The following is a 20,265-nucleotide window of genomic DNA, read 5'->3' as shown; positions in this document are numbered from 1 at the left end:
ATACCTGTGTTTAACAGAAATACGTAATTGTGGCCACCAGAATACAGTTACAAGAAAGTTTGTGAACATTTGCCCATAAAAACCCCAAACCAGAAACCACTCAAATGTCCATAAACTTTGAGTATGTTAACTATTTCTGTTACATTCTAAAATGAGAAAATGTACAGCAATAAAAATGAATGAACTTTAGTCCTGCACAACAATAAGGATGAGTCTTAAGAATGTAATATTGAACAAAAAAGGCCAAATGCAAAGGATTATATAAACATGATTCATTTATATAAAATTTGAAATCAGGCAAAACTAAACTATTTTGTTTAGGAATGTATACTTATGAAGTAAAAACATCAATACAGTAAGGCAAGAAAAAGTACCAAAAATTAGGAGAATAGTAGCCTCCAGGGCAGAAGAAGGAGGATGTAATTGGGAAGGGGCTGGTGAAGTGTTGGTCATGTTCCATTTTATGGCATGGATAGTTGTCACACAAGCTACTATGGAGTGAATTGTGTCCCCTCAAAATTCAAATGTTGAAACTAACCCCCCATGTTGCTATGTTGGAGATTGGGCCTTTAAGGAGGTGACTGAGGTTAAATGAAGTCACAAGAGTAGAGCCCTTAAGTGGTAGAACTGGTGTCCTTATAAAAGAAAGACACAGAGTCTTCTTCCCTTCGTGTGAGAACACAAGGACAAAGCAGTCATCTACAAGCTAGAAAGAGAGTCTTCCCCAGACCCAACTATGCTGACATCCCAGTCTCAGGATTTAACCTCCAGATTTTTGAGAAAATACATTTCTGTTGCATAAGCCACCCATCTATGATAGTTTGTTACGGCATCAAGGGCTGATTAATACACAAGCATTTGTTTTAAAACAATTAATTTATGTTTTATGTACATTTTTATTATACATGTTACATATCATAATAAAAACTTAATAATTTTTAAAATAAATGACCATTGCATTAATGCTGAACACTGAAAATATAAATCAGAAGATGGTAACTAGGTAGAGAAATCACAAAATCATAAAAGTATATTTAACATAGTTGAGATTATATAGCACGTAAAATGTCTATGCTTCTTCCGAACTTTTAATGCAAAACACTTTTTTCAAAATGAGTTATTTGGGAGTTATCCGGAGATTCTGGTTAAATATGGAAGATAGAATGCATATGTTTTACCCCACCCTCTCAAAATGCCAATAGAATGACAGCATGGGGAAAAGAACAGTATAAATACACAAGAACAAAGAGAAAGAGAATGGAAAACACAGAGAACAAATGATGTCAAAACAATTAGAAGACCAGAAGTGGGCGGAGAAGTGCTAAATCACTTAGCAGATCAGGGCTTGTTAAACCACGGTGCCTCCAGAGGGGGATAAAAATGAGAATAAAGGCATTTTACCCCCCTACAAGCCCCAGAGGCCCTGCAAGTGTTGACATGATACAAATAGCAAGAAATGGAAGCAGAAAGAGGAAAGAACCTGGGAGCAGAGTATGTTCACTTACTGATGTTTCTATAATAACAGGAAGTTAAAGAGTATTATTTAAAGTTGACAAATCAAGAAATGGACAAAATAATTATATTTGACAGTACAAAGGTAAGCACAAAAAAAAATTATTAAATACAGTCAGATGATGGATAAAACAGAGAGGAAAGGAAAGAGAATCACCAAACTGAAATGAGAGATTTTGTTTCAAGAACTAGCACACTAAGGACAATGTATTACATGGTTTTAATTATAATTAAAAATTTATAATAAGTTTTTACTTATAAAGATAACCACTAGGATAAAGATACAAACTCTTTAGTAATCTATATATTTGTAACAAATAATATGACAAACTCTAAATACTGGAAGAATTGTACATCAAAAAATAAAAAGCAAACAAGATACGCCAAATAATGAAAAGGTGTAAAAGTAATTGGGGTTTCAGACCATGAATATTAAATCATTATAACTAGGCTCAAACACTTATTTATTAATCAAAGTAGGAACTATTACAATCAACACATTTTTGCCAATAAGAAATGAGTCTGTTTATTCCTGTAACATGAAAGTCAATGCTTCGGTATTCAACAAACTCTTGGAAAGCATTTTCTGCATCCTGCCGGTTGTGGAAGTGTTTCACCTGCAAAAAGTTGTTGAGATGCTTGAACAAGTGGTAGTTGGTTGGTGAGAGGTCAGGTGAATATGGCAGATGAGGCAAAACTTCATAGCCCAATTCGCTCAACTTTTGAAGTAAGTGTTGATTGTGTGACATGCAGTCAGTTGTTGTGGAGAAGAATTGGGCCCTTTCTATTTTTTTTTTTTTTATTATACTTTAAGTTCTAGGGTACATGTGCATAACGTGCAGGTTTGTTACATATGTATACTTGTGCCATGTTGATGTGCTGCACCCATCAACTTGTCAGCACCCATCAGCTCGTCCTTTAAATCCGGTATAACTCCCAATGCAATCCCTCCCCTCGCCCCCCTCCCCATAATAGGCCCTGGTGTGTGATGTTCCCCTTCCCGAGTCCAAGTGATCTCATTGTTCAGTTCCCACCTATGAGTGAGAACATGCGGTGTTTGGTTTTCTGTTCTTGCGATAGTTTGCTGAGAATGATGGCTTCCAACTGCATTCATGTCCCTACAAAGGACACAAACTCATCCTTTTTTATGGCTGCATAGTATTCCATGGTGTATATGTGCCACATTTTCTTAATCCAGTCTGTCACTGATGGACATTAGGGTTGATTCCAAGTCTTTGCTATTGTGAATAGTGCCACAATGAACATACGTGTGCATGTGTCTTTATAGCAGCATAATTTATAATCCTTTGGGTATATACCCAGTAATGGGATGGCTGGGTCATGTGGTACATCTAGTTCTAGATCCTTGAGGAATCGCCATATTGTTTTCCATAATGGTTGAACTAGTTTACAATCCCACCAACAGCGTAAAAGTGTTCCTATTTCTCCATATCCTCTCCAGCACCTGTTATTTCCTGACTTTTTAATGATTGCAATTCTAGCCGGTGTGAGATGGTACCTCATTGTGGTTTTGATTTGCATTTCTCTGATGGCGAGTGATGATGAGCATTTTTTCATGTGTCTGTTGGCTGTATGCATGTCTTCTTTTGAAAAATGTCTGTTCATATCTTTTGCCCACTTTTTGATGGGGTTGTTTTTTTTTTTTCTTGTAAATTTGTTTGAGTTCTTTGTAGGTTCTGGATATTAGCCCTTTGTCAGATGACTAGATTGCAAAAATTTTCTCCCATTCTGTAGGGAATGGGGAAAGGATTCCCTATTTAATAAATGGTGCTGGGAAAATTGGCTAGCCATAAGTAGAAAGCTGAAACTGGATCCTTTCCTTACTCCTTATGCGAAAATTAATTCAAGATGGATTAGAGACTTAAATGTTAGACCTAATACCATAAAAACCCTAGAAGAAAACCTAGGTAATACCATTCAGGACATAGGCATGGGCAAAGACTTCATGTCTAAAACACCAAAAGCAATGGCAACAAAAGCCAAAATTGACAAATGGGATCTAATTAAACTAAAGAGTTTCTGCACAGCAAAAGAAACTACCATCAGAGTGAACGGGCCCTTTCTATTGACCAATGTTGGCTTTGGGCCTTGCAGTTTTCTGTGCATCTCATCGATTTGCTGAGCATACTTCTCAGATGTAATGGCTTTGCTGGGATTCAGAAAGCTATAGTGGATCAGACCTGCAGCAGACCACCAAGCAGTGACTATGACTTTTTTTGGTGCAAGTTAGGTTTTGGGAAGTGCTTTGGAGCTTCTTCTCAATCCAACCAGCAAGCTGGTCATTGCCAGTTGTCATGTAAAATTCACTTTTCATCGCACCTCACAATCTGATTAAGAAATAGTTCATTTTTGTTGCATAGAATAAGAGAAGACAATACTTCAAAATGATGATTTTTTAAACATTTTTCCTTAGCTTATGAGGCACCCACTTATGGAGCTTTTTCACCTTTCCAATTTGCTTCAAATGACGAACGACCATAGAACGGTCACGTTGTGTTCTTCAGCAACTTCTTGTGTAGTTGTAAGAGGATCAACTTCGATGATTGCTCTCAACTGGTCATTGTCAACTTCCAATGGCCAGCCACTACTCTCCTCATCTTCAAGGCTCTCTCCTTTGCAAAGCTTCTTGAACCACCACTGCACTGTATCTTTTTTAGCAGTTCCTGGGCCAAATGCATTGCTGATGTTGAGTTGTCTCTGCTGCTTTACAACCCATTTTGAACTCAAATAAGAAAATTGCTAGAATTTGCTTTTTCTGTAACATAATTTCCATAGTCTAAAATAAATATAAAATAAACAGCAAGTAGTCATTAACAAAAAACATAAAGTGAGAAATGAACATTAAAATGATGTATAACATAGCCACATTTATTTAAGAATGTATTCCAATATCAAACGGCAAATTTCAACAATGCAAAAACCACAATTACTTTTGTACCAACCTAATATTTTAAAAACTAAATACATCATATAAAATAATATAAACAAGCTAAGACTAAGCAAATCTGTCATGTCAATAAATATAAATGGATTTGACTCACCTATTTTTAAAAATGCCTATTACATTACAAAGCAATACCCAACTCTATGTTGAATAAAAAAGATACTCCTCATGGTGACACAGAAAGGCTAAAATTATAGAATTCAAAAGACATAAGCAAAGGCAAACAAAGAAAGCAGTATCCATGATCTTAATATTATAGAAAGTGGAATTTAGGTCAAAAAGCATGAAATAGGACAAAAATTGCACGGGCATATTAATATTAAAGACATAATAGTAATCTATATCTTTGCAACAAATAAGATGGCAACAATATTTATAAATCAAAAATTATTAGAGTAGGAAGATAAATAAAAACCTTGTAGGAATAGAAATTTTCAATTAATTTTAGCCAATAACAGATCAAATGTATTAAAAAGTATGTAAAGCTATAGATGACCTAGTAATATAATTAATATAATGCATCTGATTAATATAGAGCAAACTACCTTCCCTAACAATAGAAAATGCACATCCTTTTCAAAAAAACAAACAAATCAAACCAAATATTAAGCCATGACAAAAACCTCAATAAGCTCCAGAAAGTGGAAATAATATAGAAAACATTCTCTGACCACATTGCAAAAAAGTTAAAAAAAAAACCAAATTTAATAAAACGAGAGGACTTTCCACTTGATAACTTTTAAAAAATCTCTCTTAAAGAACTCTTGGACAAAAGACAAACTACAAACTAAAATTATATAATTTCTAGGGAAGAAAAGATAAAAAACAGTTTAATAAAAACCTAGAGAGTGCAGTTAAAGACATACATATTCAGGGAATAATTCACAGCACTAAAGCATAGAATATTCATATCAGTAAAAGCTGAAAAGAAATTATTTAAAGACCTAACATAAAACTAGAAAAAGGATAACAAATGAAAGAAAGAAGTTAATAATTATAAAAAGCAATAAATTAGAAAATAGAAAAACAGTAGATCTAATAAATCCAAATGCTGTTTTAAAAATATGCACAAGACCTTTATACTAAAAAAAAAAAGCATTATTGAGAGAAATTTTAAAGTACCTAAATGAATTAAAGGATGTCTCATGTGACTGGATTAGAAGATTCACAATTGTTAAAGTGTGAGTGCTGCCCAAATTAGTCTATAAATTCAATGACATCCCCAAAAAAATCCCAGCAGCAGCTGTTTTGTAGAAATTAGCTGAACAGATTTCATTTGCATGGATGAAGCAAAGTTTATTTAACTGTCTTACTATTGATAGACATTCATGTTTATCATAATTAACATAATCCTCATATTTTGCCACCATATATTAATTTTTTGGTGAATATTCTTACACATATATCTTCGTACACATAATATGAGTAAAATTAAGGGATGAATTTCTAGAAGTAGAATTGCCAGGTCAAAAGGGTGTACATTTTAATTTTTGAGATGTTTGCCAAATTGTCTTCCAAAGTTGGATCCTTTCCATTCCCACTATCAAATCCATTCTTTAAGAGATTTTGTATTAACTGAATTATTGACATAATTCCCTTTATATGCACACTATGAAAAATATAACATATACAAATCTACCTATATGGTCACCAGCCTGGGGATTTGTGTGACAGGTATTGGATGATGTTCAGCATCCTTGGCCTCGTGGAAATAATCAGACTAGATTTTCTTTTTGAAATGCAAATTGATAATAGCCATTAGCTGTTTCCTATGTTGCTGAGAGCCCAGAGGAAGAGAATAAATGTCCTTGGGATAGACTGGGGCTCTAAAGATCATGCTGGATATTTTTGAAAAAGCATTAAATTGTAGCCAGTAAGGAATCAGAAACCAATCTTATTGCCATGTTCTTAACACAAACTTTTTCCTTGTCTTCCCTCCCTTCTATTATTCCTTGCTGAAACACTAGCTTTGCATGATTACCTGCTGATAATGGTGGCTCTATGCCTTTCTGTATGCCTGCATATCTGTCTGCTTGTGGAAAGATAAAGATATATATTCCATTTTCTAATCCCCTTTTTTGCTTAGGAAGAAACTAAAGGTTCTTCCTCAGATTGGGCACCAGAAGATGAAGAGAGCAGAGGGTCAAAAATTGTTAAGAAGGGCAAGACCAGAACTTTCCTACTCTCCCCATGCCCTGGTTTAAGAGAGTCATTGAAGGGGCTCTTTGATGACCCTAGGACACTCATCACTAACCATATCAAAATTCTGGAAAACTTTGACAAATTATAGCCATTTGGTTGTAGGGAAGATAAATGTTTTCTCACCTGGAAAAGAACATGTGAAATGAAACTGCATCTACTGCAGACGGGGAAGTGGGTGTTTAACACTGCACGCATAAAGTATTGATTTGTATCTTTTGAAATTTATAGAACTGTTATCATATTGTATGTGTGCTTTATCTGATGTTTTAAAATTATGTTTTTGAGATATGCCCAAATGGATACATGAAGACCTAATTCATTCATTTTTTATTGCCATATAGTATTCCATAAAGGTATTACTCTGTGTTTTCTCCTCAAAGTCAGTTTTCCTTTCTACATTTAAGTATTTTGATCTCCTAGAATTTATTTTTGTATGTGTGTGGTATGAGATAGGCTTCCAATACTTTTCCATATGGATTATTCCAACATTATTTTCAATACATCATTTCCCAAGTGGTTTCTACCACTGCTTCTGCCATGCACCAGATTCCCATGTTGACGGAATCTGTTTCTCCCAGTAATCTCATTGTCACATCCTGAGTCAACACCACATGGATTAAAACACTCTGTAGTAAGACTTAACCTGGTTGATTCACATGTCCCTCCTTATTTGTCTTCTTGAAAATTATTTTGGTTCTTCTTGTTTCTTTACTTTTCCATATCAGTTTAAGGGTCGTATTTTCCAGCTCTTTTCTTACAAGTCTGTGGAAACTTTGTTTGGTAATGCGCTAAATTTATTTATCACCACAGGAAGAATTACCACATTTACAATACGAAGGCTTCCCACACATCAGTATGGCAGATCTCTTAATTTATACAGGTTTTCTTTAATACTTTTCTACAACATTTTATGTCTTTTTCCTAGGTACATTGCAATTTTGGTTGCCCTGTTGAATATTTATTATTGCTAAACTATCTTAATATTATTAATTTCTATATATTGATTTTGCATCCAGCAACCCTGCTGAGCTCCTTAAAGTTAAATTTTTCTGTAGATTCCCTTGGACTTTCTATTTAAACAGTTATATTATCTGCAAATAATGACAAACTTGTTTCTTCCTTTATGATTCTTATACCATTTGTTTATTTTTCCTGTCTTACTGAATTGGCCAGGACCTTCAGCATGATTCTGATTCAAAGCTATGACAGTGAGCATATTTATTTTGCTCCAGATTTTAAAGTGTGTGCTTCTAATGTTTCACTATTATGATGTTTCTGAGAGTCTCATAATTACTCTTTACATCAAATTTTTTCCATTTCTTGTTTGTTGAGATTTTCATCATTAGTGGGTGTTGTCTTCTATCAGTGTTTTTATATTTATTGAGGTTATCATATAGTCTTTCATCTGTTAATATAGTAAATCTGTAAACTAACAGATTTGCTAGTCTATTTTTAATGGTTCCAGCTGATGATTTCGCTGGATTCAATTTGCCGTATTTCATTTTATCTATTTTGCTAAATGAGGCTGGCCTGTAATCTTCTTTCATAAACTGTCCCTTTGGGATGTTCCAACTCCCTCCTGAATTGTCCCTGAGAACTCCAACTTATTCTTACTTTGTTTAGCAGAGCAATTCATCTCTCTCCATCTCCTACAATGTTTCTCAACAAGTGATCTAAGGATCTCTATGCACATATAATTTTAAAATCTAACATGTAAGATTAATTATGGTATTCATAGAATTCTAACTTTTTGTGTTTTCAAAAACAGTGCATGTGCTTCAAAAACTGATTTCATTCATAATGGTTAACATGGAGTTAATTAGAGGCAGTTTATCTTGACTAATGTATTTTATTGTCACCTGACGGTTGTTTACACTAGTCAGACTTGCATTTGCCATTGTGACTGTCGCATTGCATAACACCACAATTCAAAAAAAGGGAGTCATCACTTCGAAAGTGGTTTTCTGAAGCCTAACAATAATGATAAAAATAGAAATACAAATCCTACAATGTGAAATAAGGTCACAATATAAGTAATGAATGGCCTCCATTGTAAAAATATAAAGCATGAATATGTTTGTCTTGAGACAAGTGGACAATGGATGTGGATATTCTCCCCAAAACAGACAAAAATATGTAAGAAAATGGGAGTCATGGCAATGAATAATGATAATTGAATTTTATTGGACCAATGATCCTTTTGTCCTAGCACCCAGTTTATTATCTGCTAACATTTTTGTCAAGTAATGATATAAAGCGATCAAAACTTCAATATTATTTTCCAATAAAGCTTATCAACCCCACTTTTAAACCAATTGACTGTCTCTACTACAAGTACAAAATAAGGCTTTCCAGTATAAAACTGTGAAAATTTTACATTAAAGTTTGAGAAGACAACAAAACTATAGAGTCATCATTCATCCTCATATCAAAAACAAGCACAATTGCACTCTTGCTGGTAAGATACGAAACCAGTTTCCAAATCAGTTACAAATATTGCAGTTGGAAAAGAAACAAGAAAAACAATTGGTATAATTCCTTAATCAGAAATACTGCATTCCTTATAATGTGACTGGCATTTAAAGTCAATGACTGTTATGTATATGAGCAGACATTTTATTTTATAGTTGAACAAAACTATGAATAAATAAGTTGTCAGCATATGTTCACTATATATATGGGAAAGACTCAGTGACTTTTTGTTCTATTTGTCATGAAGCTAATTTTAAAAGGAGAGCTTTCTGGTATAATTAAAAATTAGTTTGAAAATATGAAACAGACTTTAAAAGGTATGTTGGCTTATGCACTAATGTTTGTAGCAGCATTATTCACAATAGCCAAATATGTCCGTCAACAGATGAATGGATTAAAAATGTAGTATATACGTAAACAATGGAATATCATTCAGTTTTAAAAATGAATGAGATGCTGATACATGCCACAACATTGAAGAAGCATCGTGCTGAGTAAAATAACTCAAACGCAAAAGAACAAACGTTGCATGATTCCACCTTTAGTAGGTACCCAGAACAGGCAAATTCATGGAGACAGAGAGTAGAGTAGAAGTTGCCAGACAGGAGGAATGGGGAGTTACTGTTTAATGGGTACATTTCTGTTTGGGATTATAAAAAAGTTTGGAAACAGATAGTGGTAACGGTTCCACAACACTGAATGTACTTAATGCCACTAAATTGTGTACTTAAAAATGGTGAAAGTGGTAAATGTTATGTTATGTATATTATGCATAGTTTACCAAAACTTTTTATTTAAAGAGGAAAGGCATTAAATTGCCGTTGAAGAAATCCAGCCGCAAAGTCAGCAAGGAAAGGTATCACTATCCAGATAGAAGATGCTGCTTCCAAATCCCAATGCTAGTGTACACCTTATTCACAGAACGCAGCTGGGGGTCTGTAGTATGCCTCCAGATTCTGATTTGCTGTTGAGGTACATAGTGGAAATTGTGAATACAAACTGATTGTGGTCACTTAGTGTACATCTCTTTGACCTACTGGGTTGAAATGAAAAGTGAGTAAGAGAGGCTGCTCTCCCACACTGAATTGCTTTGGCTGGCAAATAGGAAAGGCTTACACAGAGTTTTAAAAATAAGGAATGAAATTTTTTTAATTACCACTTTTATGAATACAAGTTGGGTATCTCAGTGATCCATTCAGAATTTGAATATTATGAATCTTTGCTTTCAGAGCCTGAATATTGGGATTCATAACAATCAGACATCAGTGGTGCAAGTGCCTCAATGGCTGAAAGCTTGACTTTTTCCCAATACCCAATGATTTTCTTCATTCACCAGAAAAAGCACTTAGGAAATAACACACTCGGCTTATTAAAAATTACATCCGAATGCTGTAACCGGACATTGAAAAATACCTTGCAGAGCCAAATACCACCAAAGAGAGGATGCAGCTCCATTAGCTGCTGTTGAGCTGGGGCACTTGCCTTCTGGTGAAGCACTGAAAATAGTCTTTAGAGAGCACTCTCTCCATAATTTCTGGGTCTGTGTTTGATTTGACAAACCAGAAATATCCGTCAAAGCTTCACAACAACCTATAATTCTGAGTTAAGATTTTCTAATTTAGAAAACATAAAGAGTGTGTGGGGGAAACCAACAAGATATGGAAGCTGACAGCTCAAGCAGCTATGCAGCCAGATATAGATTTCTTCATGATTTCAAACATGATTTCTCCTCTCACAGATGTGAAAAAAATTATTCACTTTTTAATTTGACTTTTACTTTTATTTAAGACATATATGTTCATGATTTAAAAGGTCACAGAGTTTTATAAAGATTCTGACCAAAAAAAGCAGCAATTTCATTTTTCTCATCTCTTCTTTCCAGAGGCCATCACTTTTAGCTTTTTTTACCTGTGTCTTCTGACACCTCCCTATCTCCAATAAGATACTCATACTACTAATGTTTAATTTTTCAATTTCTGATGTTATTTATTGGCTTCCTATTATGAGAACAAACTTAAGGCCACATACACAAACTCATTTCCTCTCACCCTCGTCTTTCTGTTACAGTTATATTATAATCTTCACTTAGATCATCGGATAATATATCCATTGTCTGACTACATATATAATTACATTACATTGCTAAGTAAACACTGTTTACAGCTGTGTCATGCAGTGTACTTTGACTATATTTCCTTTTTGCACAATGTTTTTACTTTCCCTGGAGTTAATAAGGATTTGTTTCTTTGTTTGCTTAGTTTTCTATTTATCCCTAATTTGTTCCCAAACTCTTCTCCAGATGTTTAGTTGTTGCTTCAATTTATTTGCACACATCAGGTGCATGTGTATCATTTTTTTCCTATGGAAATCACTGCTGGAGTACTTCATCTTCTGCCTCATTCTGACCTAGATGTTTTCTAGCCCTGATGCACAGCTGTTTTCTAGATATTTTTTCTTCTTCATCCTTTTTTTGGATTCCTTTTGCCTCTTCCCTGGATCGCATATATGCTTCTTGTTTGGATGGAGAATATCCTCTAGAAACTTTTTTTTTTAAGACAAAGTCTCTCTATATTGCCCAGGCTGTTGGCCTCAAACTCCTGGGTTCTAGTGATCCTCCTGCCTCAACCTCCCAAGTAGTTAGGACTACAGGTACACACCACTATGCCCAGCTTCTAGTAACTTTATCATAAGGGTAACTAAGAAGTAAATTTCCCAAGACTTCTTGGGAAATTTACCTATATTCTACCTTCTTCTTTGACAGTTTGGCTAGGGAAAGACTTCTGTATTAGAAGTTATTTTCCTCTTAATTTTGAAGGCCTTGCTCATTGTCTTCTAATTTCTTTCTAGCCCTCCTATTAGTCAAACAATATACCTCCTAGTCTGATTCTCTAATTTTCAAACTTTTTATTATTCTTATCCATTTTTGCTTTTTTGTTCCACTTTCTGTGAGATTTCCAAAACTTTATTTACAAGTCCTCCTATTCCATTTTTTCTTTGAAGGTACTTTTTACGGCCTTCTGTTCTTGTTCTATATGTGGAACCTCTTCTTACCTCTTAACTCTCTAAAAATATAGGTACCTTTTTTTGTTTGTTTGTTTGTTTGTTTGTTTGTTTGGAGATGGAGTCTTGCTCTGTCATCCAGGCTGGAGCTCAGTGGCGTGATATCTCTGCTCATTGCAAGCTCTGCCTCCCGGGTTCGCGCCATTCTCCCGCCTCAGCCTCCTGAGTAGCTGGGACTACAGGGGCCTGCCACTCTGCCTGGCTAATTTTTTGTATTTTTAGTAGAGACAGGGTTTCACCATGTTAGCCAAGATGGTCTCGATCTCCTGACCTTGTGATCTGCCAGCCTAGGCCTCCCAAAGTGCTGGGATTTCAGGCGTGAGCCACTGTGCCTGGCCAATACAGTTTTATTTCTCTAACTTTTCTTCTGCCCTCTGTATTGTCTCTTTTTCTTTCTTCTTCCTTTTTTTTTTTTTTTTCAGTTGTTTGGTTGCTTTGGTTCTGGTGTTAGAAGCATCCTTCAAATTCCTGTTGCTCCCTGGCTGGCTGCTCATGTTAAAAGTGTAGCATCTTCATGGGCTCTAAACCTGACTATCTTCTGGAAACTTAATGAGGGACAGAAGTGAATAGGGAGGGGAGTTGTTTGCCTTTCAGTATGTAAACTTTTCTTTATGTGCATTTTTCAGTATGCAACTCTTTCCCTCTTCTTCAACTCTTAAGAAAATGAACATCTAATCCATTGCTGGAGCAGAAGCAGTTTCTCACTGAATGGATGCTATAAAGCAGCATCTAGAAAGCCCAATTGGTCCTTGTAAAAACTTTCTTTTTTTTTTTTTTTTTTTTTTTGAGACGGAGTCTCGCTCTGTTGCCCAGGCTGGAGTACAGTGGCCGGATCTCAGCTCACTGCAAGCTCCGCCTCCCGGCTTACGCCATTCTCCTGCCTCAGCCTCCCAAGTAGCTGGGACTACAGGCGCCTGCCACCTCGCCCGGCTAGTTTTTTGTATTTTTTAGTAGAGACGGGGTTTCACCGTGTTAGCCAGGATGGTCTCGATCTCCTGACGTCGTGATCCGCCCGTCTCGGCCTCCCAAAGTGCTGGGATTACAGGCTTGAGCCACCGCGCCCGGCCAAAACTTTCAAACAGTTCTTTCAGCCCTACTTATCACCCTCCCCCAAAACCTTGCTTTCAGAGATACTTAGCATCTCTACATTCCAAGCAGTTCTGGGACTCTGCGGTACAGCTTGGCTTGCTTCTGGGTATTCCCTGCTTCAGCCAGTTTTCAGCTTTCTTAGGTCTGCTCTGTCAGTTACCTCTCATCAGTCTGCCCTCCAGTCTCTAAAAACTGGGAGTTTTTAGATGAGTCTCCAGCTTCCTGCAGGGTAGCGAGGCCCTGGCAGACATAGAACAGGAGAATCATTGCTCTTCACCCGCTACTGCCCTCTGCCTAACCCCAGAACAGCAGAAGCTGCTGGCTGTCCCAGCCACACACATCCCTCCCCACTCCATCTATTTGTGTGGCCCTTCCTTTTTCCTCAGTCTGTGTCTTGTTTCCTTGCCTTACATTCTTCCCCCTCATCACCTTGGTGATATTCTTTGCATGTTTTTTCTTGGAGCAATCACAGAAGCTCATCCCTCCCTCCTGGAAGCAGAAGGAACCCCCTGAGTACTCTCCATGGCACAGTTGATGCTCCTTTTCTACCCTCCTTCCCAGGTATGTCTTCACCGTCATTTACACCTTTGAAGCCTTGATAAAGATACTGGCAAGAGGATTTTGTCTAAATGAGTTCACGTACCTGAGAGATCCTTGGAACTGGTTGGATTTTAGCGTCATTACCCTGGCGTGAGTAATTCTCTGTGCAGATCTGCATGTGTGAGAGAAGAGGGAACAAAATGGTGGGTAGGAGACAGGGCTAACATGCAGGTCCCACTTGGACTGTGTGTGGATACTCACCCATGAACGTTTGCTCCAAGAACCACTGCAGGAATATACCAGGAGAACTGAAAGAATTCACAGATCCTTTTAAATAAGTGGCACACTGCTGCAAATTCTACAAGACAGGTGAAAAACTGTGAGCTCCCAAAGTGTGAGGGGGGAAACCTGCCTCCAAACACACATCCCGACTGGGGAATCTGAAAATCCAGATGACAGGAGAAGAATTTACCCTTATCTGGAACGTAAATAAATTTAGGGAGCCCACAAAATATAAAAGTAGAAGCAGCAGAGGAAAGTGCCTTGTAGGCACTCCCAGTCTCCAGCTTGAGACCGGGGAATCCATCCCTGACTATATCTTACAGGGCCCTTGGGGAAGGCAGCCAGTGGAATCAGGGAGGGGGTCACAGGGTGAAAGAAACTTCAACTAAAATTAGCAATAATTTCAACTGGTCACAAATTTTCTTGAGCAGAATCCAGCGGGCAAATGGGAACTGCAAGCAGATGGGGAGGGATGAGGTACAAAAGTCATGCTTTCTTTCTCAGTGGGGAAGCTCACAGCCTGGGGCAAGGTCTGAGTGGGGCACTGCAGGAGCAAGACAGCCTCACCAACTACATGACCACTAGGCGAGGCCTTTCGCTACCAGCTATCCCCCACTTTCCTGGAGAACTCTGTGGCACAGCAGAGGCAGCCAAAATTCCCTCTGGAGCACAACCCCATTGGCCTGAGAACCAACTCCCTTCTCCCACAGTGGCCACAGCAACCCCCACCCAAGAAGAGTCTGAGTCCAGACTCGCCTACCCCTGCCCCCACCTGATGGTATTTTCCTACCTGCCTTGGTAGCAGAACACAAAACACAGAAACTCTTGGAAGCTTTATGGCCCTGCTCATCACCTGAGAAACTAAAACATTTACCCTGGCCAACTTAGGGCGAGCTCAGATCCGCCTTCTACTAATGCGCTAGTGCTCTATTGAAAGCATCACCTACCGACTGGAGGCCAACTGACTCAGGCCATTAAAGCAACTCATGACAGAATAACTTTGATCCCAGGAAGAAGAAAACAATAGCCAATTGCACTGCCTGCAATATCCTGGCTAACCAGACGTCCTGAGTCTGTCCATGTGACAACTTCACAGCTAACATAGCTAGCATTCAAGAAAGCCAGCACACTAAACCTATCTACAACCAAGGACTCTCACAGACTCTACTTCATTCCTCTGCCACCTTCACCAGAACAGATGCTGATATCCATGACTGGGAGACTTCAAGAACAATCACATCACAGGACTCTTTGCAGACATTTCCCAGCACCACCCCAGAGCCTCGCAGCCCCGCTGTGTGGCTAGGCCCAGAAGAGCAATAACGATCACTGCAGTCCAGCTCTCAGGAAGCCCCATCCCCAGGGGAATGGGGAGAGCACCACATCAAGAGATCACCCATGAAACAAAAGAATCTGAACACCATGTTGCCCTTCAGTTCCAGATCTTTTCACTGAAATAGTCTACTCAAATGAGAAGGAACCAGAAAAGCAATTCTGGTAGTATGACAAAAGAGGGTTTAATAACACCCCTCAAAAGATCAAACTAGCTCCCCAACAATGGATCTAAACCAATAAGAAATATCTGAATTGCCAGATAAAGAATTCAGGGCTGGGCACAGTGGCTCATGCCTGTAATCCCAGCACTTTGGGAGGCCGAGGTGGGCAGATCACCTGAGGTCAGGAGTTCGAGACCAGCCTGGAGCCAACATGGAAAAACTCAGTCTCTACTAAAAAATACAAAATTAGCTGGGTGTGGTGGTGCATGCCTGTAATCCCAGCTACTCAGGAGACTGAGGCAGGAGAATCACTTGAACCTGGGAGGCAGAGGTTGTCGTGAGCCGAGATTGTGTCATTGTACTCCAGCCTGGGCAACAAGAGCGAAACTCCATCTTCGTCTCAAAAAAAAAAAAGAATATTAAGTGATTCAAGGAGATACCAGATAAAAATAAAAACTAACTTAAAGAAATTTTTAAAACAACAGGATATGGATGGAAAATCCTCTAGATAAATAGATATAAAGAATAAATAATCACAATTTCTGGAAATGGAAGACACAGTTAGAGAAATATAAAATGCAGTGGAAAGTTTCAACAATAGACTAGAACAAGTAGAAGAAAGAACTTCAGAGCTCAGAGACAAAGCTTTTAAATTGACCCAAACTGAGACACACAAAAAAAAAGAAATAAAAAAAATGACAAAGCAGCCAAGAAATTTGGGATTATGTGAAACAACCAAACCTAACAATAATGGGTGTTTCCAAGGAAGAAGGAAATCTAAAAGTTTGGAAAACTTATTTGAGGGACTAATTGAGGAAAACTTCTTTGGCCTTGTTAGAAATATAGACATCCAAATACAAGAAACTCAAAGAATACCTCAGAAATGCATCTCAAAAAAGATCATCACCTAGGCAAATAAACATCAGGTTATCTAAAGCCAAGACAAAGAATCTTAAGAGCTGTGACACAAAAGCCTCAGATAACCTATAAAGGAAAACCAATTAGATTATCAGCAGATTTCTCAACAGAAACCTTGAAAGCCAAAAGAGATTAGGGTCCCATTTTTAGCCTCCTGAAATAAAATAAGTGCCAGCCAAGAATATTGTATCCAGTTAAACTAAGCTTCATAAGTGAAGAAAAGATAAAGTTTTTTTTTTTCAGACAAACAAATGGTGAGGGAATTTGCCACTACCAAGCCAGCACTACAAGAAATGCTAAAAGGAATTCTAAATCTTGAAATAAAAACTTAAAATACATCAAAATAGAACCTCCTTAAAGCATAAATATCACAGGACCTATAAAACAATAACACAATAAAAAAATAAATTAAGCCAACAACTAGCATAATGAATAGAACAGTACCTCACATCTCAATATTAATGTTGAATGTAAATGCCCTAAATGATCCACTTAAAAGACACAGAAGGGCAGAAAGGATGAACATCCACTAACCAAATATCTGCTGTCTTCAAGAGACTCACCTAACACATAAGAAGCCACATAAACTTAAGGTAAAGAGAGGGGGAAAGATATTCCATGCATTTAAAAAGACAAATAGGGACATTATATAATGATAAAATAATTAGTCCAATGGAAAAAGATCATAATTCTAAATACATATGCACCTAACATTGAGCTCCCAAATTTATAAAACAATTACTATTAGACCTAAGAAATGAGATAGATAGCAATACAATAATAGTGGCGGATCAATACTCCACTGACAGCACTAGACAGGTCATCAAGACAGAAAGTCAACAAAGAAACAATGAACTTAAACTATAACCTAGAACAAATGGACTTAACAGATATTTGCAGAGCATTCTACCCCACAACTGCAGAATATACTTTCTATTCATCAGCACATGGAATATTCTCTAAGGTAGACCACATGACAGATAGCAAAACAAATTTCAATAAATTTAAGAAAGTAGAAATTATGTCAAGTATCCTCTCAGAGCACAGTCAAATAAACCTGGGAGTTAACTCCGAAAGAACCCACAAAACTATACAAATACATGAAAACTAAACAATCTGCTCTTGAAAGACCTTTGGGTCAACAATGAAATCAAGATGGAAGTTTGAAAATTTTTTGAACTGAATGACAACAATCACACAACTTATCAAAACCTCTGGGATACAGCAAAAGCAGTGCTGAGAGGAAAGCTCATAGCATTCAATCCCTGTATCAAAAAGTATGAAAGAGGACAAATTGATAATCTAAGATCACACCTCAAGGAATTAGAGAAACAAGAACAAAACAGACCCAAACCCAGCAGAAGAAAAGGAATAACAAAGATCAGGGCAGGACTAAATGAAATTCAAACAAAAAATAATAATTATACAAAATATAAGTGAAACAAAAAGCTGGTTCTTTAAAAAGATACACAAAATTGATTGACCATTAACAAGATTAACCAAGAAAGGAAGAGAGAAGATCCAAATAAGCTCAATTAGAAAGGAATGGGAGACATTACAACTGATACCACAGAAATACAAAAAAAAAAAAAAAAAATTCAAGGCTACTATGAACACCTTTATTTGCACAAACTAGAAAATCTAGAGGAGATGGATAAATTCCTGGAAATATACAACCCTCTTAGATTAAATCAGAAAGTAATAGAAATGCTAAACAGACCAATAACAAGTAGCAAGATTGAAACAGTAATTCAAAACTTGCCAAGAAAAAAAAGTCCAGGAGCAGACGGGATTCACAGCTGAATCCTATCAGACATTCAAAGAAAAATTGGTACCAATTTTATTGAAACTATTCCAAAAGATACAGAAAGAGGGAATCCTCCTAAATCACTCTATGAAGCCAGTATCACCCTGATACCAAAACCAAAAAAGGATATTTACAAAAGAACTACAGACAGTATCCCTGATGAACAAAGATGCAGAAATCCTCAACAAAATGCTAGCTAATTGAATCCAACACATATCAAAAAGACAATACACCATGATCAAGGGGATTTCATACCAGGGAGGTAGGGATGATTTAACCTACACAAGTCAATAAATGCTGTATGTCACATAAACCGAATTAAAACAAAAAATTACATGATCTTCTTAATAGATGCAGGAAAAGCATTTGACAAAATCCAGCATCCCATTATGATTAAAACCCTCAACAAAATTGGCATAGAAGGGACATACTTCAAGGTAATAAAAGCTACCTATGACAAACCCACAGCCGACATTATACTAAACAGGAAAAAGTTGAAAGCATTCCCCCTGAGAATGAGAACAAGACAAGGATGCCCACTTTCACCATTTCTATCCCCCATAGTACTGGAAGTCCTAGCCAGAGCAATCAGACAAGAGAAATAAATAAAGGGAATCCAAATCAGTAAAGGGGAAGTCAAACTGTTGCTGTTCAACAATGATACGATTGTATGCCTAGGAAACCCTAAAGACTCATCCAAAAAGCTCCTCGATCTAATAAATGAATTCAGTAAAGTTTTGGGATACAAAAACAATGTATACAAATCAGTAGCACTACTGTATACCACCAGCAACCAAGCTGAGAAACAAATCAAGAACTCAATCCCTTTTACAACAGCTGCAAAAAAAAAAAAAAAAAAAAAAAAATCTTAGGACTATACCTAACCAAAAAGGTGAAAGCTTTCTACAAGGAAAACTACAAAACACTGCTGAAATAAATCATAGATGACACAAACAAATGGAAACACATTCCATGCTCACAGATGGATAAAATCAATATTGTGAAAATGACCATACTGCCAAAAGCAATCTACAGATTCAATGCAATTCCCATTGAAGTACCATCATCATTCTTCACAGAAATAGAAATAACAACCCTAAAATTCATATGGAACCAAAAAAGAATCCACATACCCAAAGCAAGACTAAGCAAGAAGAACAAAATCTGGAGGTATCACATTAGCTGATTTCAAACTATACTACAAGGCTATAGCTACCAAAACAGCATGATACTGGTATAAAAATAGGCACACGGACCCATGGAATAGAATAGAGAACTCAGAAATAAAGCCAAATACTTACAGCCAACTGATCTTTGAAAAAGCAAACAAAAACATAAAGTGGGGAAAGGACACCTTATTCAACAAATGGTGCTGGGATAATTAGCAAGGCACATGTAGAAGAAAGAGACTGAATCTTCATCTCTCACTTCATACAAAAATCAATTCAAGATGGATAAAAGACTTAAATCTAAGACCTGAAATTATAAAATTTCTAGAAGATAACATTGGAAAAACTCTTCTAGACATTGGCCTAGGCAAACAGTTCATGACCAAGGTCCCAAAGCAAATCCAACAAAAACAAAAATAAATAGATGGGATCTAATTAAACTAAAAAGCTGTTGCACAGCAAGAGAAATAACCATCCAAGTAAACAGACAACCCATAAGATGGGAGAAAATCTTTGCAATCTATGTATCCAACAAAAAATGATTATCCAGAATCTACAAGAAACACAAATAAATCAGCAAGAAAAAAAATCCCATCCAAAAGTGGGCAAAGGACAAGAATACACAATTCTCAAAAGAAGATATACAAATGGCCAACAAACAGGAAAAAAATGCTCAGCATCATTAATTATCAGGGAAATGCAAATTAAAACCACAATGAGACAACCTTACTCCTGCAAGAATGGCCATAAACA

At 36.8% G+C, this 20,265-nt stretch overlaps 1 protein-coding gene across 1 annotated transcript in view; it reads left to right on the top strand.

The window, feature by feature from the left end:
• Window positions 1-20,265, top strand: part of SCN10A (sodium voltage-gated channel alpha subunit 10) — a 98,175-nt gene that overhangs the window by 10,314 nt on the left and 67,596 nt on the right. The window contains 1 exon segment of the mRNA XM_033212075.1: window positions 13,862-13,990. Within this exon segment, the coding sequence (XP_033067966.1) occupies window positions 13,862-13,990 (129 nt within the window).

The sequence above is a fragment of the Trachypithecus francoisi genome, unplaced genomic scaffold, assembly GCF_009764315.1.
Source record: "Trachypithecus francoisi isolate TF-2019V2 unplaced genomic scaffold, Tfra_2.0 Lachesis_group0, whole genome shotgun sequence".
Classification (NCBI taxonomy): domain Eukaryota; kingdom Metazoa; phylum Chordata; class Mammalia; order Primates; family Cercopithecidae; genus Trachypithecus; species Trachypithecus francoisi.
Note: the sequence above shows the minus strand (reverse complement) of the source record. Positions and strands in the feature narration are given on the sequence as shown.